At 44.6% G+C, this 22160-nt stretch overlaps 1 protein-coding gene across 1 annotated transcript; it reads right to left on the bottom strand.

Annotated features, from left to right (window-relative positions):
• Positions 1-16971: 16971 nt before the first annotated feature.
• On the bottom strand, positions 16972-20490 carry rtn4rl2a (reticulon 4 receptor-like 2 a). The gene is given in 5 exon segments (XM_034593633.1): positions 16972-18888; positions 19077-19310; positions 19441-19667; positions 20278-20385; positions 20388-20490. Coding segments are annotated over 5 exon segments (1518 nt in total). The 5' UTR covers positions 20476-20490; the 3' UTR covers positions 16972-18027.
• Between the last annotated feature and the right edge of the window lie 1670 nt (positions 20491-22160).

The raw sequence follows: 22160 nt of genomic DNA, 5'->3' as shown, positions 1-22160 counted from the left end.
GGAAGTACAGTCACTGGAGGAGGTGTGTGTGTGGCGGGGGGGGGGGGGGGGGTTATCACCGTGGTGCAGAGTTCAGCAGGGTGACAGCCGCAGGGAAGAAGCTGTTCCTGAACCTGCTGGTCCGGGAACGGAGGACCCTGTAGCGCCTCCCAGAGGGGAGGAGGGCAAACAGTCTGTGGCTGGGGTGTGAGCTGTCCTTGACGATGCTGTGTGCCCTCCGCAGACATCTCTTGCTCTGGACAGCCTCAATGGTGGGGAGTGAGGAACCGGTGATGCGTTGGGCAGTTTTCACCACCCTCTGCAATGTTTTCCGGTCCGCAACAGAGCAGCTGCCATACCACACTGAGATGCAGTTGGTGAGGATGCTCTCGATGGTGCAGCGGTAGAAATTTACCAGAATCTGAGGAGACAGATGGGCCTTCTTCAGTCTCCTCAGGAAGAAGAGACGCTGGTGTGCCTTCTTGACCAGGGTTGAGGTGTTGAGGGTCCAAGAGAGGTCCTCAGAGATGTGGACACCCAGGAACTTGAAGCTGGCGACACGCTCAACCTCCGTCCCGTTGATATGGATGGGGGTATGTGTGCCACCTTTCTTCCTGAAGTCCACAATGAGCTCTTTGGTCTTCTTGGAGTTGAGAGCCAGGTTGTTGTCGTCGCACCACTCCGCCAGGTGCTGGACCTCTTCTCTGTAGGCGGACTCATCATTGTCGCTGATGAGGCCAATCACCATTGTGTCGTCTGCAAACTTAACAATGGTATTAGAACCATGTACAGGTGTGCAGTCGTAGGTGAAGAGGGAGTAGAGGAGAGGACTCAGCACACAGCCCTGTGGCACGCCGGTGTTCAGGATGGACTGGACTTCCTATCCAACAGACTGGGGTCTGTTGGATAGGAAGTCCAGTATCCAGTTGCAGAGGGAAGTGTTAATACCTAGATCACTGAGTTTCTTGATCAGTTTGGAGGGGATGATGGTGTTGAAAGCTGAACTGAAGTCTATGAACAGCATTCTCACATAGCTGTTGTTGTTGTCCAGGTGAGAAAGTGCGGAGTGTAGTGACCAGGAGATGGCATCCTCAGTACTCCTATTCTGGCGGTAGGCGAATTGGAAGGGGTCCAGTGTGGGTGGTAAACAGGTTTTGAGGTGAGCCAGGACCATCCTCTCGAAGCACTTCATGATGGTAGGGGTGAGTGCAACAGGGCGGAAGTCGTTAAGGCTCGCTGCAGTGGAGTGTTTTGGCACCGGCACGATGGAGGTGGTTTTAAAGCACGTGGGGACAGCTGCTTGGGCCAGTGACAGGTTGAATATGTCAGTCAAGACCTCAGCTAGCTGCCCAGCACAGGCCCTGAGCACGCGTCCGGGGATGCCATCAGGGCCAGCAGCCTTATGTGCATTGATCCTGCTCAGTGCAGCACACACGTCGGTGGAGGAGAGTGTGAGGGGCTGGTGGTCTGTAGAGAGCACAGCCTTGATGGCCGCCTCCTGGTTGTCCCTGTCAAAGCGAGCATAAAAGCTGTTAAGCTCGTCAGGGAAGGAGGCATGGCTGTTTTGGGGGGTGGTGTTGGTGGGTTTGTAGTCCGTTATGGCCTGGATGCCTTGCCACATGCGTCTGGGGTCGGAGTTGTTCTTGAAGTGCTCCTCAATCCTTAGCGTGTGGCAGTGCTTGGCCTTCTTGATGCCCCTCTTCAGGTCAGCCCTGGATGAACTGTAGGCCTGAGCATCACCTGATCTGAAAGCGGTGTCTCGTGCCTTCAGCAGTAGGCGGACCTCTCTGTTCATCCATGGCTTCTGATTAGGGAATGTAGTGATTCGTTTGAGGGTGGTGACACTGTTGATGTTGGTGTTGATGAAGTCCAGAACGGAAGAGGCATAGGAGTCGATGTCTGTGTGGGAGTCCAGTGTGGCCTGAATGGCAAACACCCTCCAGTCCGTGTGTTTGAACCGGAGCTGTAGTGCAGAGTCTGCTCCCTCTGGCCACACTTTCACTGTCCTCACTGTGGGTTTCACACGTTTGATGAGTGGTGTGTACTTGGGGAGTAGGAACAAAGAGAGGTGGTCAGACTGACCTAGGTGGGGGAGGGGGACGGCTTTGTATGCACCAGCCATGCTGGTGTAAACATGGTCCAAAGTCTTGACTCCTCTCGTGGCGCAGGAGACATGTTGGTGGAATTTGGGGAGTACAGTCTTCAGGCTGGAGTGGTTGAAGTCACCCGCAACAATAAAGGCTGCCTCCGGGTGTGAAGTCTGTCGTTTGCTAATGGCAGCATGCAGTTCTTTCATTGCCAGTTTAGCATTAGCATCAGGGGGGATATAGGCTGCAGTCACAACAGTAGATGTAAACTCTCTGGGCACTTAACCATGAGATATTCTAGGTTAGGAGAGCAGTGACTCTCGATGATGATAGTGTCCGTGCACCAAGCTTTGTTCACATAGATGCACAGACCCCCACCTCTGGTCTTACCGGAGTCATCAGCTGTTCTATCCGCCCGGAGGAGGTAGCGCCCCGTTACCTCGATGGCGCTATTGGGAACGCTGCTGTTGAGCCATGTTTCCATGAAAATCATGATGTTGCAGTCCATAATCCATTTATGTTTGGTGATCCGCAGCCGCAGCTCATCCATTTTGTTCGCCAGAGACCGAACATTGGCGAGGAAAAGGCTAGGTAGAGATAGCCGGTGAGGAGTTAGCTTCAGCTTAGCCCTTAGCCCACCTCTCTTCCCCCGTCTTTGTTTACGATCTCGACGCCGCCTGTGAGCACTTCCGGTCGGCGGAGCCGGGTTAGTAGCCTCCGTAGTCCTGGCGATCTCAGGAATGAGCCTGAGACCATCGATAAAGTGGATATTATTACAAGATCCGATGTCCAGAAGATCCTGTCGGCTGTAGAAAGTGTCCGCAAGACTGTTCTGAGTGAACAGACTTGAAACAAGTAGGCAGATAGTAACTATTTTGCAAAATCTGGGGAGACGCTGAGCCTCGCGTTGTGCACGCGCCGCCATCACCGCCATTACTCGGAAATCAATAGAATATGTTGACACTGAACTATAGCCTTGACGTAGGGAGAGAAGCCGGCTACTGGCTTCCTTACCTTGTAGGGGATGGTCAAACACTTTAAGAATTTCAGCTGTGAAAGATTGAAATGAATGGCAAATGGGTAAATTACTGTTGGCCATGGCTACAGCCCAAGCCGCAGCTTTCTCAGACAAGAGACTCATAATAAAAGCAATCCTAGACTTGTCAGAGGCATAAGTCAATGGCTGCTGGTCAAACACAAGAGAACATTGATGGATGAACTGTCTGCATGACCCTAACACTCCTGAATACCTGGCGGGCGTGGGGATGAAGGGTTCCCGGGTTTGGGTAGATTGAGAAACTGAGAGAGCTGGCGGTGGAGGTGCTGGAGCTGGAGCTGGAGGGACCTGAGCGTGTACAGGAGCCGTCAGCGTGGTTAAATGAGTGGAGAGCTGGTCCATGCGGCCACCGATCTGAGCCACATTGGTGGTAAGGTTATGAAGAGTGTCCATTACTTCTTGTAGGGCTCTTTTGTGCTGCCCTACTCAAGCTCCTTGGGTGGATAAGGTATGTCTGATTCTTTCAGCATCTGCGGGGTCCATCTTTGGCCAGATAATTCTGTTAAGGTACTGATTTTAGTTTGGACCCCAAAGCAGAGACTGAAATACCGGATTGGAATAAAGGAAGAGTCTATTGCTCAACAAGGCAGAGAAGAGCAGGTTGTGGAGGCAGGGAGCTGGCTGGCTGGAACACTTCAAGGGGTGGCATGAATGCTGAGCACCAGGAAGGGGAAAACCAACTGCACTGAAAACAAATGCCAGCGAGCAGCAAGGCACACAGGACACCTGGGCAAAATGGAGGAAAAACACAGGTAAGTCACTTAAAACAAAACAAGAACACCGAGAGATAATAAGGAAGCGCACTACCGAACTAGACGGAATTATCTGTCAGAGTAGTGGAGTCAAGACCAGGCTTTTATGGGGAGGTTGATGAATGAGTGAGAGCAGGTGTGCCTTGTCTGCTGCAGAGGAGAAGCCAGCCACACCCCCTGCCACACACATAACCTGCAGGGGAAGAACAGAAAGGGGAGGGGGAGAGAGAACACAGAATACAACAAAACCAAAATAAACACAGAATCATCACACTGTCAACTTTGTTAAGCAATCATCTGGGGGTTTTTGGGAGTGTGTTTTTTTGGGGGGGGCCAATGAGCTTTCTACAGATAATCTCCTTGGGATTTGTGTAGGTTTGTGACACCCATTTGTCTGACTACACCCACTTAACATAAACCAAACATGCGTTCCTCACAGGCAGACAAAGAGACAACGGCGCTATTGTAGGTGGTCTGTAAGGCCCTTTAATCAAGCACAGCTTGACAATGGCGAGTACGTTTCTCTTGTTCTGCCAATGTGAGAAATTGATGATGAAAAACACCAACAGTATTTTCGAATGTCCGCCAGGATGTTTGATGATTTGCTCTGCTGGATTAGCCCACTGATGATACACCATATATTCCCTAATACTACCGCTACACTGCCCCTACAGGTCAAGTGCATATTGCATCTGGCGTACGTGTAGCGTTAATTTCTGAGGACGTGCACAACCAATGCTCCAAATGGACGCAGGACACGCGAGACACTTGAAGTAAATGAAGTAAAAAGTACAACATTTTCTCTGAGATGTATTGCAGTAGAAGTATAAAGTAGCATGAAACGGAGATTATCAGGTAAAGTGCAAGTACCTACAAATTGTGCTGAAGTACAGTACTTGTCCACAAATGCTGTAAAATATATAGCCTAAGGAACAATCCTTGTCTTATGTTACCATCTAGTGGATACTTTGTGATCTGCACTTCTGCTAACTGTGGCTATGCCAACATTAATTTCTTTGTTTGATAGCAACTCAGCTAGCTACAAAATAAATGTTCTTGATTTGCTGCACCTTAAATAAAATGTTATCTGATGAACTGAATTATTGTGAGACTCACTTATTTTAATAATGGCAAAACAGGTCTCTCTTCATAATCAAAGGTACTGATGGATGACATTTTATCTGTTGACCACATTGTCATTTTAGATCCAAAGTAATTTTATAGAAGACCTGTCTACACAATGACTGTATAGTATGTAGCTTAAGGAACAACCCTTGTCTTGTGGTTACTGGTGGTATTGCTATGTGAGGTGACCATAAAAAAGCTAATTTTATGCAAATGTACGAAATTGTCATGGTGTAGTCTTTTCAGTGCTTAGTTTCCGCCTCTTATAAGAGTGTTTTCAGTTTATTAGTACCCCCTCGTGTTTCATGTATATCCTTGTGTTTATTGTTGTATGAGTTGTTGTTTCTGTGTCTCTGGTTTTCCCACTCCGTGTTCTGTTTCCTGTTTTATTTTGTAGTCTCTGTTCCTAGTGGGTTTTCTTTCTTCACTTCCTGTCTGTGATTGTCTGCACCAGTCCTCATGTGTTCCACCTGTGTTCAATTGCCCCTGCCTTCCCTGTGTGTATATAAGTCTCTGTGCTTCCCTTTGTCCTTGTCGGTTCGTTGTCTAAATGTCGTGATCTCCTGTGCTTTTTGTTTTGCCTCGTCTCCTGAGCTCCCGTCCTCTGCTTCTCTTTGTTTGCTGCCAGTGTTTTCCCCTGTGTGCCTTTAGTTGTTTTTTCTGTTAAAGACTTTTTTCATTAAAAATACACTTTTTGTTAAACTCTGCATCCTGGGTCCATCTGCCTCACCGCTCCCTGACAGAAATGCATTGAGACAATGTTTGGCTGACTTGAGTTTATTTAGCCATTAAACAGGTAACCTTAGCCAACATCGCAACAATTGCCCCCCTGAGAAATTTGGAATGAGCCGCCCCTGCATTGTGATTTAAAATTCAGTCATTACATAATAGTTACTAATCCCAGTAACTCTACATTATTTTAACACTTTGCAGAGTTGACTGGTTAGCTTGACATGGGAGCTGGGTTAAGTTGTTAACCTCTCCGAAAAATGTACTTGAAGGTAAGTCCATACTTCACATGTTTTGTGTCTTTTTGTCGAGAGTCGGAGGGAGCGTCACTGTGAGGACAGGTTATCTGGAAAGACATGTGCAGGGGCTGATGAAGAGCTAGCTGTTGATGGTCAGTACTGCCAAACTAAAGAGTGGCTGCTTTTCTTTTTTTCTCATGTGTTACACCTTTGATGTACCTGGTCTGAGTGATGAAAGGAAATGGTGGTGATGAAGAGGAAATTCTTAACCTACCACTAATCTGCAAATGGCTTAAGATCTAAACAGGAAAATGACAGAAGCAAGATTTGAATGGATACAATAAGAAAGATGTTACTGTGTTGGCTTAAGATCTATGAGCTCTACAAAGGGGATTGAACTGTAATACTGTGATATCATAATTTCCACGGAATGAAAATAGACTAGGACGATGACGGCAGAAGGCAAGGGGCTCGGAGGAGGCAGGGAAACTGGCGGAGAGTGACTCATTTCTAGTCCACAAACTCTCCAAGGGTCTGTTGAGATCAACAAGAATCATCGTACATCAGACAAGACCGAACATGCCAAATGTGGCATGAGGTCGGATTCTATATTTAACCGGGGTGACGCCTTTTGATTGTCAACAAAGACACAAAAGGGAAAGGACAGTCAATAGAGGCGATGATCATCTCCTAAAACTATTTCAGTGGGTTCTGAACAGAGGTGCTTTTAAAATAATGTTTATGTTCTTAACCTGACTATGTCAGGTGCCTTGGGATAGTATATGTTATGATATAGCGCTATACAAATAAAATAGAATTGAAATGAAATTGAATTTATGTTTGAGGACAGATCACACAAATGCAAATTCATAAAAAGGCTTTGACGGAATCTCCCTGAATCAATTTTTTAATGTTACAATAATAATACATTTTATTTATACAGCACCTTTCATACATAAAATGCAGCTCAAAGTGCTTTACATTAAAATCAAAGACATGAAATAAGAGATCAATAAGAACACGTTAGCAATAAAGCAAAGACTTGGGGGACAAGGGGGGACAAAATGCTATGCTAAAATAAACGCTCTAGCTCTGCATTTAATACACAGTCAAGAAAGTGGAATTGATCTTATCCCTGGTCATTTTCAAAATGTTGAATTATTCCTTTAAAGCCACTCTGCAAGATTTTACAGCTTAACTTCATTATACTTCTCATCAAGCCCTCCCTCCTGACTGGCTCCACAATTTTTCAGTCTTAACTTGAACTGCGTTAAATAGTGGCATGACATGTCCTTGTCAGTTAGCGGTTGTATCTGCTTTTTTATTTTTTGACAGATGAAACATTTTCTGCTTTTCATCATGCCTGTGTGTTGGGTTCAGACTGACTGAAGATTTATCAGAACCAGGAGAATTTATTTTCATCCAGCTATGTCATTTGTTATCTAGAATTGCAGCAGCAAGAGTGATAGCTTGTTTTCAACCTAATTTAGCCTCTGATTTAGAAAACTCAAAAGGCATCCAGACCATTCCAGGAGACTGATTTTCTTTATGGGGTAAAATTTTAACCATGCAAAGTGTGTACTGTCAGCCACAAGAGGAGGTTAATGCATTCTATTTTATACCAACAAAATCTGACTGGGCAACACATACCTTTGAAAAAGATGAAACAGTGTCAGAATAGTTTGCTAGTCCAGTCTATTCTCATGTGTTTGGCTGAAAGTGTTAAACAATACAACTGCAGCATTACAGAAATGGTCTGTCGGATCAAACTTCAAAATAATAATCTAAACAGAGGCATTCATCCCCAGGCGATCCGGGAGGTAGTGATCTCTGTAGCTGTGTAAAACTTCAGTCATTTATGTTAATGTCTCTGCTCTCGCTAGAAAGGAGAAGAGAGAACTGGATCAGAGCCAGGAACACAACAGTTCTCTCACTCACACTGCAGGGAAACAACTGGCCTTGTTGTGTTTGTTAGCGAGCGCTGGATTGAGTCGAAACCCCGGAAGACAGAGGCTGTTCCGTTTGTGCTGAGTGGGCTACAGTGTGAAGGCCTCTGTCCGTCAGTTCCCTGTTCCCCCACCATGCCTCTGGTCAAGATGTGTTTGCTGCAAACTGTCTGTATTGCAACCAGAAAGTACAACACTGGGATATGTTTCCATTAGTTGCAATCCAGTGCATTGGATAAGAAATAAAATAAGATTAGGTTGAAGAGAGTACTTTAACCCAGACAAATGTTCACACCCATGAAAACTATAAGTCTCTTCCTTCACATGGGCTTCCACTTTAAGGGCAAAGTAGTACAAAGAGTGGGTCTTTCTGTTCAACAGTTGAGCAGATGAGTAAATTTGACCATCCAATGAGTTACCCTCAACTCAGCTGATCATGTGTTTCACTTTCTGATCCGTTAACAATACACTTCAAAGTCAAGTCAAAGTCAACTTTATTGTCAATTCTGACATATGTACAGGACATACACTGGGTTGAAATGCTGTCTCTCTCTGTTTCCCAGTGTGAACATAAGTAGACAGAACATATAAGTATGCAACATATTAAGTACTGAAAACATAGTACACAGTACAACATAGTATGCAGTCATGAGGCACACGGTGGATAAGATGTATCCAGAAATAGTGCAAAAATGGATTGAGAACAGCAATGTGCTAAAGGCTCCAAGCTCAACGAACTCTCCAGCCATGTCTTCAGCTATTTTCAGACATGAATGGCTCTGGGCTTTCTCTTGAGTTCGACTTTCACACATGAACAATGCAGCAGGAGATTCAACGTTGAGTTCTTTCGTAACAACAAATAAATCTACGGAGCGTTTCATGGGACACATACGATCCTACAGGGTGACCAGCAACAAAGCCAAATGTCATTCCCAAACACCACGTCACCTCCACCTACTCAGCACAGCATCTCCAAAGCTCAGGCTAACATCAATCTCCGATCCACATGCAACAAACTTGCACCAACAATAGACCAACAGCCAAAGAAGCCTACTAAGCCCAGCAAGCGACAAAACATACACTTCTATCTGTAATGTCATCAGCTAAAAACAAGCCAACAACAACCAGCTAACAAAAAGTTAGGCAGACTATCTGCCAGCACTCAAAATAAGACCGAAACTAAAAGGTTCCTGAAACTGAAAAGTGATAATGGCTGCAATATATACAAAACTGTCTATGGCTGAGAATCAAGTGTCTGTTTCTGTTTTATGTAGACTTTATGGTTTGCTATGAAATTTCTCAGGATGAAAAAGAGGTGCCATGCAGAAAACGCTGAAGAAGACCATGAGATTCGAGAGCTTTTGGTGATAAGGGTCGTTGCTGGTGTTGATGTGCTGCAAACTAAAACATGTGATTTCCACAGAGGAATTAATATGTTATTGGAAATGGTTCGATCCTCAGATGGACACAAATAGTTTTAAAGCACTTCTAGCCATTTTCCAGTTATACATACGATCAATCCAGAATAACCAAAACGTGAAGAGACATGATGAGGATACAACAGTTCACCAGAAAGATGAGTATAACTCACACTTGAGTGATACAGACAGTCATCCCCGCTAGAACAGAACAGGACGTGCATAAGGATGACAGAGAGGGAGAAGAAAAGAGGAGGAGTTGGAGAGAGAGAGGGAGACAAAGGTTGTGGGAGGATGTTGGGATAAACTCAAAGTCTGAAAAACATGGACCGGAAGACAGAATGAAAGACGAGGGCAGTGATCTGAAGGTGGGCTTCATGGAGAGGTTCTGGTTAAAGCTTGTGATGTAGCTAGTGAGTCTTCATTCATTGCTGCTGCATGATTATATGAGATAGAGAGATCAGACATGCCCACCCCCCTAGTTTCCAGAAATATTTTCTTGGCCTCTGGCAGTTAGTAACATTAGCCAAAATAATTAACTGTGGGACAAACCACTGCTGCCTCCATATCATTAAATAGTCATATATGCAGTGTTCATTCATACTGCTAATCCACTTTGGTAGGAAGTATTGAATTATTTATCCTCCAGAATTTCTTAACACATGCTATTTATGTCAAGATGGCCACTGTGGCGATTCTAGAGTCACACATTCTTGTTGTGTCGTGACTGAGAGACATGACAAACCTAACATTGCTCCCCGACCAATCACCATTTGCTGTCTTTAACAGCAAGCATGACCTCACCTGAAAGGAAGCGCTCGTGACTGACTTCCTGGGGCAAGAATGAAACCAAACATGTTGTTTGAGGTGGTGTGTAAGATACTGGCAAGTACTTCACAGTTACTGACTTGACTTTTTCTCTGGAATCCTGGTGCTTCATCGTTCCAGATTGAGGATCCTGGCTGTGGCCACATTGTGGATCATGATCATGGGTTATGATTACGACTAGATCGCTTAGATACACAATACGCCTGCCTACATACACTACAGCCTACACATCTCCATTAATGTTAGACACTGTCCTTTCTCATTAATGTGGTTATATTGTTATATTGTGCTGTGCTACACATGGCATCTATTGCACCTCTGTCTGTTCTGGGAGAGAGATCCTTCACATGTGACTCTCACTGACGTTTCTACGTTATTTCCTCAATAAAAGAGAAAAAAAAGCTGCATGTCACAGAAGTGAGGAAATTCTTTCATGGAGGTTTGTAAAAATCTAACATGCCAAGATAAAAAAAAAAAGCTCTTATCTGCACAACTACAACTACTTGAGGAACAATCTTACATTCAACAATGACATCCTGTTTTTGATTAACTCACCTCATGAGCCCACGAAGTGAAGTTGGGTAAGGTTAGGTAAAAGCAGAGAGAGAATTCAGTGAGGTGTGAAGAGAGGCACAAACCACCATTCATGATCACTGCTGCACCCTGACCTATAAGTACCGCTGGGTGTTATAATAATAATAATAATAATAGTTTTAATTTATATAGCGCCGTTCAAGAGACCCAAGGACACATACATATGCCCGTGGGGACAAAAGATAAAATAAAATAAAGTAATTAGCACAAAACAGGATAGAAATAAACAGCACTAATGGCAGGGGGGAGCATTAAATGAAGCCAAAGGCCTGAGTGAACAGATGGTGTTTGAGTACTTTTTTGAAGCTGTCCAGAGATGTAGCGTCACAGATTTCGGTGGGGAGAGAGTTCCAGAGGGTGGGGGCTGCGACACAGAAGGCTCTGTCTCCAGAGGTTTGCAGTTTGGTGTTGGGGATGGAGATCGTGTTCGAGGACTGCAGCCTTCTGAGCGGCGTGTAGGGGTGGAGGATGACAGTTAAATATGGTGGGACTAGGGCGTGCATGGATTTATAGGTGAGAAGGAGGAGTTTTCCTTCTCTCCTCACTTTTGTTTTTGGTCTCAGTCTTTCACACTCCTTCCCAACCTTTAGTTACTCTTGGCCCTCTCTCAATTTCTCTGCTTTTATTTCTGTTACGTTCATGGTTGTTTTCTTCCTCCGGCCCTCCTCCTCTTCCCTCTTTATCATCACACTTTAAATGACAACCTGACAGATGATGTCAGAATCCATCTGAAGCATCTACGTGAGTGTGTCCATCTGTTTGCCGTGCAATTATGCTGGTATGTCTTTGCATATTTGTGTGTTTTGTATGTTCAACTGTGTGTATGTGTGTGTGTGTGTCTGTGTGTGTTTTTCTTCCCTATTACATCAGGATATCTGTAAAAAATGTTATTCTAAAAAAAAACAATGTCTATACATGACATATATCACAGCTGAGTTCATGACGCATTCATATCCTCAGAAAAGCTAACGTGTAAATGGTTATGTCTGAAAACATGCAGATTATTTGGAGCCACCTAGTTAAGAAAATGTGTCTATGCCAATTACGCATGTGAAAATATCGTTTGTTTGCATTTATGTAGGTGTGTGTGTGTCTGTTTAGGGATACATAATGTGCTTGCATCCCATTTGTGTGATGCTATGAGGAACGTCTGTCTCCCAGTGGGCCTCTCTGAAGGCGTACCAGCACCAGCAACAGCAAACACTGCCAATGAGGGTGTGTTTGCACGTGTGTGCGTGCACACTTAAGCCCTCCGAATGTTCACGGCTGCAAAGAGATCCAAGTACATGACTCAACCATCACACCTCTTTCTGTCTCCCTCTCTTTCACACAAATTCTTCATGTCAATCAGTCGACAGCGAGTGTTGTTTTCCACCCCGTTTTGGCGTCAGTGGCTTTTCACCTTTTCAAGTATTTTTCTTACACACACAAACACACTCACGGTCACTAACTATTTGCGCTGAGGGTCTCTTCTATAGTGTCTGGCATGAGCATGCATGTAACATCACACACATGCAGCCCTTATATATCTGTCCATATGCTTTTGAATAAATATTCTTTCATCTTCGTGTTCACACATTTCTATGCATACTAAAGCTTTTTAGCCTTGTGTGTTTGTGTTTCAGACACATCAAACCAACAACAGCATCTCACGGCTACACACTGGATCAAAGGTCTCTCTGTGGTCTGCCTATTTCTCCTCTCATCTCTTTGAAATGGAAAATGTGCTGCACAGAGACAAAATGACAAAAATTAAAAAGATGTGTATTAAAAATATGAATCAAAAGTGACTGAGTAGTTAGAAAGGGAAATATTGTTGAAAAGAAATCTAAATCTGGGCATAGAAACAAGTCAGTCACAAACCAATGGGAGAGTAGGTGTGACACATATCTTCTAGACTTTATGAATGATTGAGAGAAAATGTATGAATCAGAGGAGCCTATCACAGGAGAAAGAAAGAGAACGTGTGAAAAGCGAGCAGGCAGAGACCTGGTGACAAGAAATGATAGAGATGTTATATTGGAGTCTGAGAATTTGCAGGGAACTCTGCTACTGAAAACAGGAAAAAGGTGAACAACGTGCAAATTGCGTCTGTGCTTGAGAAAGTGAGAAGTGTGTTTGTGTGAGTAGGAGAGAAAGAGAGAGAGTGATGGTGGCTCAGCAGGGGGGAGACAAGTTGTGACAAAGAAGTGACGCACTTGCTCTCCAACCTCCTCCCCATCTCTGTCTTGCCCCCTCTTATGAATCAACTGGGAGTCTTTAATATTCATCTATTCAACGTGCTCTACAGCTTCCACAGATATGCTCATGTCCCACCTCCTCACCTTGCTCGCAGTGATACCCATTGTGTCTGATGGTTGAGTGACATGGATGTCGTCCAATCAATCCCACACGATTCAGAAGTACTCTGCGAAGAAGGTGCGTCATGGAATATTTCTGCCCCACAATAGCTTGGAGACCAATAGGGAATGATGAGCTGACGGATGCACTTGTTTCATCCTTATATAGACAAGACTGATCCCACCGAGTGAGCTCCGTGCCAGAGTGGGATCTCCATCTCTGTTTGTGTGTGTGTGTGTGTGTGTGTGTGTGTGTGTGTGTGTGTGTGTGTGTGTGTGTGTGTGTTAGTCTATGAATTTTGCATGTAATAGCTCTCTTTGTTTTCTGTTTGCGCAGAATGAAGTTTAGTATAGACATTGTTGGAAAAAAGAAAAAAAAAAATGTAAAGAAGAAAAATCCTTCCTCGTAAATTCTGCATTATTCAATGTATAAATGTCCCTTTATCCAGCAAATAATGGAGTGTGTATATTTCCCTGATCTTCCCAAAAAGTCTTCCCAAATCCTCGTGTCTCTTGTTGGTTGCAAAGGTTAATGCATTACTACTCTGTGTGACATTGATGTCATTCCTACCTTATAAGTTATTTCTCAATCTATAAGCTTCAAGTTGTGTCCTCCTTTGTGACCTCTTCATGATATAACTCATCACATGACTTTATGATGAAGAAATAACTTTCTGACCATGTCTCATCATTTTTTAGATTGTGTCTCTATTATTTACAGATATATCTTAGAAAACGTTTTTGAACCATATTTTAGTTTTCATCTTTTGCTTTGAGACCAATCAGCTCCAAAAGTAAACAATCTAGAGCTACGCTCCTGAGAAAAATCTGAAATCTCTCCATGCATGTTGAGTTAATATGTCCAGCCACGCACCCACACACACACACAAACACTCCTATGATGGAAACAAGACACAAACTCCTGTTAGAGGATATATCCAAAACAAATAGTCACATTTGAAAGATTAATCAGCACCATGGCTTGTGAATAAAATGTCCTGGTAACTCTTAGTAATCCACAGACCTCAGACAGGTCTCAGACACCGTTCTTAGAATTGAGGTCAGACAGTTAGATCTTAGTTTTTATGAGACCAGCTCCAGGGTGATTTCATGTTTATTTCCCTGAGACGAGGCGCCCGTCTGGACAATCTCTGTCATGAAGCCTGATCAGTGGGGTGCTGCAGGGCTGTTTTTTCTTCCTGAAGTTTCTTCCATCTCCACATGGATCTGTGGAGCTCAGCCAAAGTCACCACCAGGTTCTTGGTCACCTCTCTGACTAAAGCTACGTCCACATTACTACGTGAGTACTTCTTTAAAAACACATCAACTCTGCTACAGATCCGCTCTAGAGTTTTTAGTGCCACTAAAATGGAGAAGTTTGCAAACGCTGCTGGCCCTGTTGATGTTTTGAAATGTATACACTCACAACTGCTCACCAAACAAGTATCTGAGATCTGCAGGCAGCTCTTTCAACCTTGTTGCTGTGTTGTTACTTTGATATGCAAAACCAGCTGTGAGGCTTTTTTATAGACAGATGTTTGCCTTTTCTAAATAATGTCCAATCAAGAGAATTTACCACAAATGGACTCCAGTCAAGATGGAGAAACATCCAAAACATCGACCAGATGGATCAGTGGCTGTATACTTATGTCAATGGGATATTTCTTTTTTCTTTTTTTAATACATTTGCTTATAAAATGTCTGTTATTGCTTTAGCCTTGTGGGCTATTGGGTGTAAAGTTGTCAGGGGGATGGGTTTGGCTGCAAGGTAAAATGTGAAAAGGGCTCTGAATAGTTTCTGAATGCACTGAATGTGCATGAAAGTATTATACTGAGATTGACATGGAAAAATATGAACCTTTCCTTTAAATCATTCTAATTTGAGTTTTTCTCTAAACTTTAAGGAACACATAATCTCATGTACACAACATTTTGGGCTTAACGTGTCTGAAGAGTATCAAAAACTAACTGCTCATGACTCATGTGCAGCACCACTCTATTTAGCAACTTCTTCCTTTATTAGCGTTTTAAGATTATTCTCACAACAAACACCATTATTATTATATTACTACTATTGCTGTTGTTTCTACTTGTTTGATGATAATCTATTGACAGATTGCAAGAGAGGCTGTTGTTTGCAGATGTTGGAGAACCTGATGAATAGTAATGAGGGTTAAACTGCTCATGTTCTGTTTCCATCTCTGCGCTTCCTGTCCTCCATCTCTCCCAGCAGTTCACAGTTAAAGAAGCTGGACAACTGCCTGGAGGACTTACACAATGGCGACTGTTTCCACGTGTGTGTGTGTGTGTGTGTGTGTGTGTGTGTGTGTGTGTGTGTGTGTGTGTGTGTGTGTGTGCTTGCGTGCTTGCTTTGGGTGTTTGACAGGAGCCAAGACATAGAATGAGACGCCCACACACACAAAAACTGTTTTTGTTAAAACAAGTATGAATTTATTTTTTCTTTATGCTGCATCTTTGAAGAGCTTCATCTTCTACAGTAAAAATAAATAACAAATAAGCCAATCTGTCATATATAGTCAATATTTCTTTCCATAATACAAAACACTGAACATGCATGGTGACAGACTAAACAATGAATCTGAGGGGAAATGGTATAACTGGCACTTTGGTCGTCTGACATTGACCTCACTGTCATGGCCACTGAAGAGCACCCAGGCTCAGTTTGACCTCCTCCACAATACTGTGCAAAGACACTGAACAGAGAAAAACACTGAATATTTCCCGGAGTCGTTGGTTCTTCATCAAGAGAAAAAAAAGAAATCTCAATAAGGCTTTAGTCAAAAGGAAAAAATTTGCTTATCTCGTGATCTCTCAAAGCTACATGGCTTTGCAAGAGGGTGTGTGTGTGTGTGTGTGTGTGTGTGTGTGTGTGTGTGTGTGTGTGTGTGTGTGTGTGTGTGTGTGTGTGTGTGTGTGTGTGTGTGTGTGTGTGTGTGTGTGTGTGTGTGTGTACGTGTGTGTGTGTGCGTCACTCAAATCCCTCCCACTCTTTCACTCCTACTATATCTCGGTCTTGCCCTTGTAACCTCTACTAAAGCTACAGCGACTCTCACCCTCCATCATTCCTGTCCTTGAGAGATGGATAAAGCTTTAGAAAAAATGATGTGTATAGATTAAAAAAGAAAGATGTTAGGAGACGCTATTCATTTTCTTCATACGAGGCAATGTGGAAACATGTTTGGCAGAGAGAGGGACAAATAAACACTTGTGAAGGAGGACCAGTGGATGCCTATATTTGGTAACATCCTCTTTCTCCCTCGCTGCTCGCTCTGAACACTTCTCCTTCCTTCTGCAACCTCAGCACTAACATTTCCCTGCACCTTTTGATTTTAAATTCCACATCAATTCACATCATCTCAGTGTGAGTCCGGATCTGCCTGCTGCTCTCTCCAGCTCCAGACTCCTTCATTGCTCTCTTGGTGTATTTACAAATCAGCCAATTTACACCTCGTCTGTCCATCTGGCTTCTCCGAGCTATGAGTCAAACTTACTGACGTATTTGCCTTTTGCAGTGTTGCCAGCTTGTGAATCCATTCATCCTCATTATCTGTGTGCACACACACAGATGCCCATCACAGCCAGAGCCAAATCTGCGGCCCCTGTCTGTGACTTTAGGGTCCATGTGGTCAGTCCTTTTACTCACTGCTTATTCACTCAGCTGCAATCTGTTCCTTTCTGTTGGATTTCTTTTTCTACTCATCTTGTCTCACTTTTGTAAGAAGCTTTTGATTTCAGAACCTGAGGACCTTGAGGTTGAGGACCTGAAATCCCTTTTTTATATATATATATATATATATATATCTTCTTTGATAAATTTGCCCCAAAGAACATCATGATAGACAACGTGATTCAGGAAATATTCAGTAAATCATTTTATCTCATCATCTGCATCAGTTTAAACAATCTTTTACACATCATTTCAATATGTCACAAAAAGACATTCAAAAACCTAAATCTTCGGCTTCCTGACAGGAAGCATTTTTCTTCCCTGTGGTAGATGCGACATCATATTTACAGAAGATGGTGGAATGTGTGATGGATGGATTTAACAGCTATGAGTGGAGTTATTACTTCTCTCCTGCAGGTTGCTGCTTCTACTGCCAGCCCTGTCCTTCATAGTGTCTTGCTGTGTCTTCTCTTATTGCTCTTGCTCTTTCTCTTCTTCCTCTCGCTGCCCTAGTCTCTGTCCCTTCTGAAGAATCTCTGCATCCCTTGCTCGCTCTCTCTCTCATGCTCTCGCTGCACTCCCTCCAGACTGCTCTGAATATATTTTCTTCTCCTCTCTACTCTCTGGCTCACTGCACGTCGTGCTCTGTCCTGTAGGAGCGCAAGCCTTCACAGTTTTCATGGGTAGAGATGAAAAGGGACAATGCTGGACCACAGATATTAGATAAAAACACTCACAGGATACATATCTATGTACATAACACTTTAAGTGGTTACAGTATTGTCATTACTGTGCACTGACTCTAACAGTAATTGTAGTAACTGTCTCAGCAGCCAGTTAATTGGATGCACCAATAGCACTAGTAGTTTTAACTAAATTGAGGTGACAAAATCCACAACATCATTCACAACTGCCTATAAATCATGTTGATATTAGTGATGAGTCAGCCCTCATAGCCCTGATTGCAGGGAATCATGACATCATACAGGTGAGACACAAAAAGTCACACCTGTAGAGTATTGTAGATATATATAACCTTAGCTCAAGAACTCTTAGCAGCCCTGAAATGTGTTAAGCCCTGTAGGTGATAGATTCAGAATCGAACCATCCCCCTATCTCCCTCGCTGTGCCTTGAGAATTGGCTCACAGCATATCGGGCAAAGGGGTTATCGAGAGTCTAACAGGGGTCCTCGCAGCCTTTAAAACAGGCTGGAACAGATGAGGAGGGTGGTACTAAGAGTCTCATTCAACCAAATAGCAGGTGGAGGTTGAGGCAGAAGCTGAAGACAGAAAGGGCTAGTAAAGAGAAGAGTGACCGCGAGGAGGATGAGGGAGAGGAGGAAGATGGAGGCATGTCAAACTCAGGTGGACATTCGAGCTCGAAGCACCGCAGAGTGACACCTGAATCCTCGTTGCCGTAGTTTACCCAGTACTCTTCTGGGTCAAGTTTGGGCAGCGCCAGCTCTTCCTCCCCCAGCTCATACTTGACTACTGAGGTGGTTGTGGACGGGCCTTTCCCATACAAACCAGCCTTGACGGTCTCTGAGGCTTTTTCAAAGACACCTTTTGTGGATGACTGGGGCTTGTTCTTGTGGAACCACCAGCGGGTCTTGGTGCTGAAGGTGGTGGTGGTGGAGCCAGCAATGGAGCCTGGGTCGACCAGGGGGCAGAGGGCGAAGTCCATCTCACGGAGAAAGCGGAGGTCCTGGCCACGGCGGTTGGAAGGGGAGGCGCAGATCAACTCGGATGAAGAGACACGGGCCTCACGGAACCACTCCCACAGGGCGCGGGCCTCACAGCCGCATGACCAGGGATTGGCGTTGAGGCGGAGGAACTCGATGCCCTGGGTGTCCCTCAGGGTCTGGCTGGGCAGCTCCGCCATGGTGTTGTTGAAGAGGAAGAGCATGGTCAGGCGGCCGAGGTCGCGGAAGGCCCGGCGGTTCACCTGCCTGATGCGGTTGTCATGAAGGAGAAGGCGGTCGAGGTTGACCAGGCCACGAAACACGTTCTCGGAGAGGGTACGGATGCGGTTGCCATGCAGGAAAAGCTGGCTCAGGTTTATGAGGTCAGAGAAGATGTCGTCCTGCAGGAAGTGGAGATTATTCTCCTGAAGAGGAACAGTAAGAAAAGGAGAGATGGTTTAGTATGAGCAGAACAGACACTGGGATTTGTAATATGTGTAAATGTGTGATGCTGTTTGTATGTACATGTGTGTGGGTGGCTGCATGAGTGTGTGAGCATCCAACTCTGTGCCAGTGTTGCGCATTCATTTATATGTCACTCTTGCGCCCCTACCTCCAAATAGAGGAAGTGCAGGCTGTAAAGCTTGTGAAAGATGTCATGGGGCAGGGCAGTGAGCCGGCAGCGGTGCATGTGGAGGCTCTGGAGCTTCTCTAGTCCGCGGAAGGCTCCCCCCTCCAGCCTGTGGAGGTTAGGGTTGTCCCCCAGGTCCAACTCCTCCAAGTCCCGCAGCTCACTGAAGGCCCCTGCCTCAATCCATGTGATGTTGTTAGAGAACAGCCACAGAACCTGACGCAGAAAACACAGGGATGCAAAGGGGATTATTAAATATGGAAAAGAATATATGTAACTTTTCTACGTGTAAGAATTTAGGGGCAGTTTCGCACTTCTCTGTCCCTTGCTGCACACTCTTTCATACCTGAGTTCCGAAGCCAAAAGAGCCAACTCTGAGCTCCGTGATCCGGTTGTTTTGGAGAAACACGCGCTGCGACTCGTAGGGCACTCCGACCGGGACGGCGGTGAAGTTCTGCGCCTGGCAGCTCACAGTCATGGGCGTCGGGTAGCACACGCACAGGTGCGGGCACGCCGATGCCGGACTTGGCTTGCCGAGGACCAGCCACACCACCAACCAGAGGGAGAGACCGCCTGGAGGAGAGCGGGGAGAGAGAGATGGAGAGAGGTGAGCGTCGCTGAAATCATCCCATACACAGACACCAGCATCCTCCAGGGTTCAAAGCGCTCCTTTTGCACTGTGTTGTATCTTAAGTTAGATTGTTTACTATATCAATGCACTGCTGGTTTAGTTGTAATTGCATTTGGAATGAGGAGCATAGCAGCCTCCCTCGTCCTTCTACGTCAATTTGCGTCTTTGCGCAACAGCACCACACTTGCAGCGAGCATTACGCACAGCATCATCGCAAATGTATTCAGTCAAAACACAGCAATTTTTCTTTTTAAAGTTATTTTTGTATTCCGCCTCACATCCTGCACATGTAGTTTGACTATTACCAATCATTAAATAAGAAAATATCTGACTAAACTTCCATAAGTTAACTGGCATTTCCTTCTGACTATGTATCATCCATCGAATCATGCATCCATCCTATGTTACATTCATTATCCCAAGATACCTCAGCAGTTCTCAGTTTAAAAACAGACATTGTTGCATATGTTATATTAAAAAAGCAGAAAACGCTCTAAGACTGAAGTGTCTATGACCAGAGTCCAAAACCAAAGAAGACAGAAACAAACTTACTTTTGCAGTTGTGCACGATGGAGCATCGTCGGCTCCGATATATCGAAGAGGTTTCCATCCTGAACCAAAGCTCAAAGCGAGTTAGCCTAAGAGGACAAAATAAAGCCTGCTATCTCCGCTGATGCCCTGGTTCCCGAGTCGGAGCGACTGAGAGTGTGCCGGTCTGTGGCTACCAGTGTCCCTTTTATACCAGAGCATCCTGCAATTGCCTACGGCAGTGGGCACGGTGGAATCTCCTACGTCACCGATCCGGGGTCATGAATGAGTGAGGGCGGCAAGAAACGGAAAGAGGAGGGGCCGACCGGAGGGGATTCTCTTGGAAAGCCGGTTCGTGCGTAAAGACGCTGGATGGAGACGTGCGCTGTGCAGACTCTGTGAGAGGAGGAGACTTTCTCGACGCACATAGGAACCAGGGAGGGAGGGAGGATGAGTGAAAGTAGAAACGGTGAAGGGAGGAGGGGAGGAGCGGGAGAGACAAGGCACGGTGCCCGGTAATGATGACTGCGCTCTGTGGAGGAGTGGAGGACGGGTAGGAGCAGAGCGCACGGATCGTTTCCTGACTGGCTCTCATACGCACCGTTATGGTCCGTTTCCGGCGCGCTGCAGCCAGACACAGAGATAGAGTGAAGGTAGCTTAGATGGTTGTGTCTTAGTTAAAGAGGATGCCCCCAAATTATGATTCAGCCACAAGGGAGAATTATGTGCCAGAGGAGAGTTACTCAAAACAACCATGATTGAGTAGTACCTATTTGTTGCGGAGGTTAATGCTGCAGTCATGCTGTTAGTAGGAAACGTTAATTATAGCTCCTGATGTAATCACTGTGATGCTGGAGATATGAGCTGGTATTAATTGGCTAAAGGAGGCAGCAGTGGAGAGACAGTAGTGTGCTCTTCTTCTTTCTTTTCTCTTCAGGCCTATTTGGTTGATTTCAAGCTGAATTTGCTGGAGTGAATTGTTGTTGTGTTAATTCCTCTCACTTCTTCATGTGTCGGTTTCTTCTTGCACCATGTCAGATATTGTTAATTAGCTTCCCAGCAATGGTTGGCCATGAGGGCAGCAATGGACAACAGATGCTTTCATATGCGTGCCACTTCAAGTTCTGTTTGGCTGTGTCTGCGCCTCAAGCTGTCACTGCTTGTGTTTGACCATCAGCTGTAAGGTAGTTATAGCGAGAGAGCTCCAGTTTGCAGTGTGATGACGACAACTGTCATTTCATTTTATCAAATGTAAAAATGTAGTGAGTTTCAAAAACTATTATGGCCACTACTTCGTGAAACTTTTGTTTATATTGATAATTCCCTGTTAGAAGGTTTTTTGTAGGACAGAGAATGTTTCACCTTTTGTGAATATACGGGCTAAACTAATTTGATTGATTGATTGATTGATTGATTGATTGATTGATTGATTGACAATGAAATGTTCTACATGAGGCATCTGCTAGCTGATTGAATTTAATTTAAAAAAAAATTGTATAGCACCAAATCACAACATATATTATCTCAAGGCACTTTAGGGTTGAGACCTTACAAAATGTCCCAACAGTTCCCATAACGAGCCAACACTTTGTCGACTACGGAGAGAAAAATCTCTAAACAGGAAGAAACCTCGAGAACGAGACTCAATGTGTACGGCCATCTGCCAACCTGTTGGGGTGAGATGAAAAAAATGGGGCAGAGAGGAGAGGTGGGTGAAAAAGAGGGGAGAGATGAGACAGAGAGATGAGGAGGGGGGAGGAAGGGGGAGAGAGAGGAGAGAGAGACCAGTTGTGCAACCATCATATTTAAGCTCTGTCAGACTGTTATCATCAAAATAATAAGGGTTATAGATGTAATAATGATAGCAGCATCAGTTAATAATAATAATAATAATAATAATAATAATA

This window comes from Hippoglossus hippoglossus, chromosome 1 (genome assembly GCF_009819705.1).
Source record: "Hippoglossus hippoglossus isolate fHipHip1 chromosome 1, fHipHip1.pri, whole genome shotgun sequence".
Taxonomy (NCBI): domain Eukaryota; kingdom Metazoa; phylum Chordata; class Actinopteri; order Pleuronectiformes; family Pleuronectidae; genus Hippoglossus; species Hippoglossus hippoglossus.
This window is presented reverse-complemented; position numbering and strand designations above follow the sequence as displayed.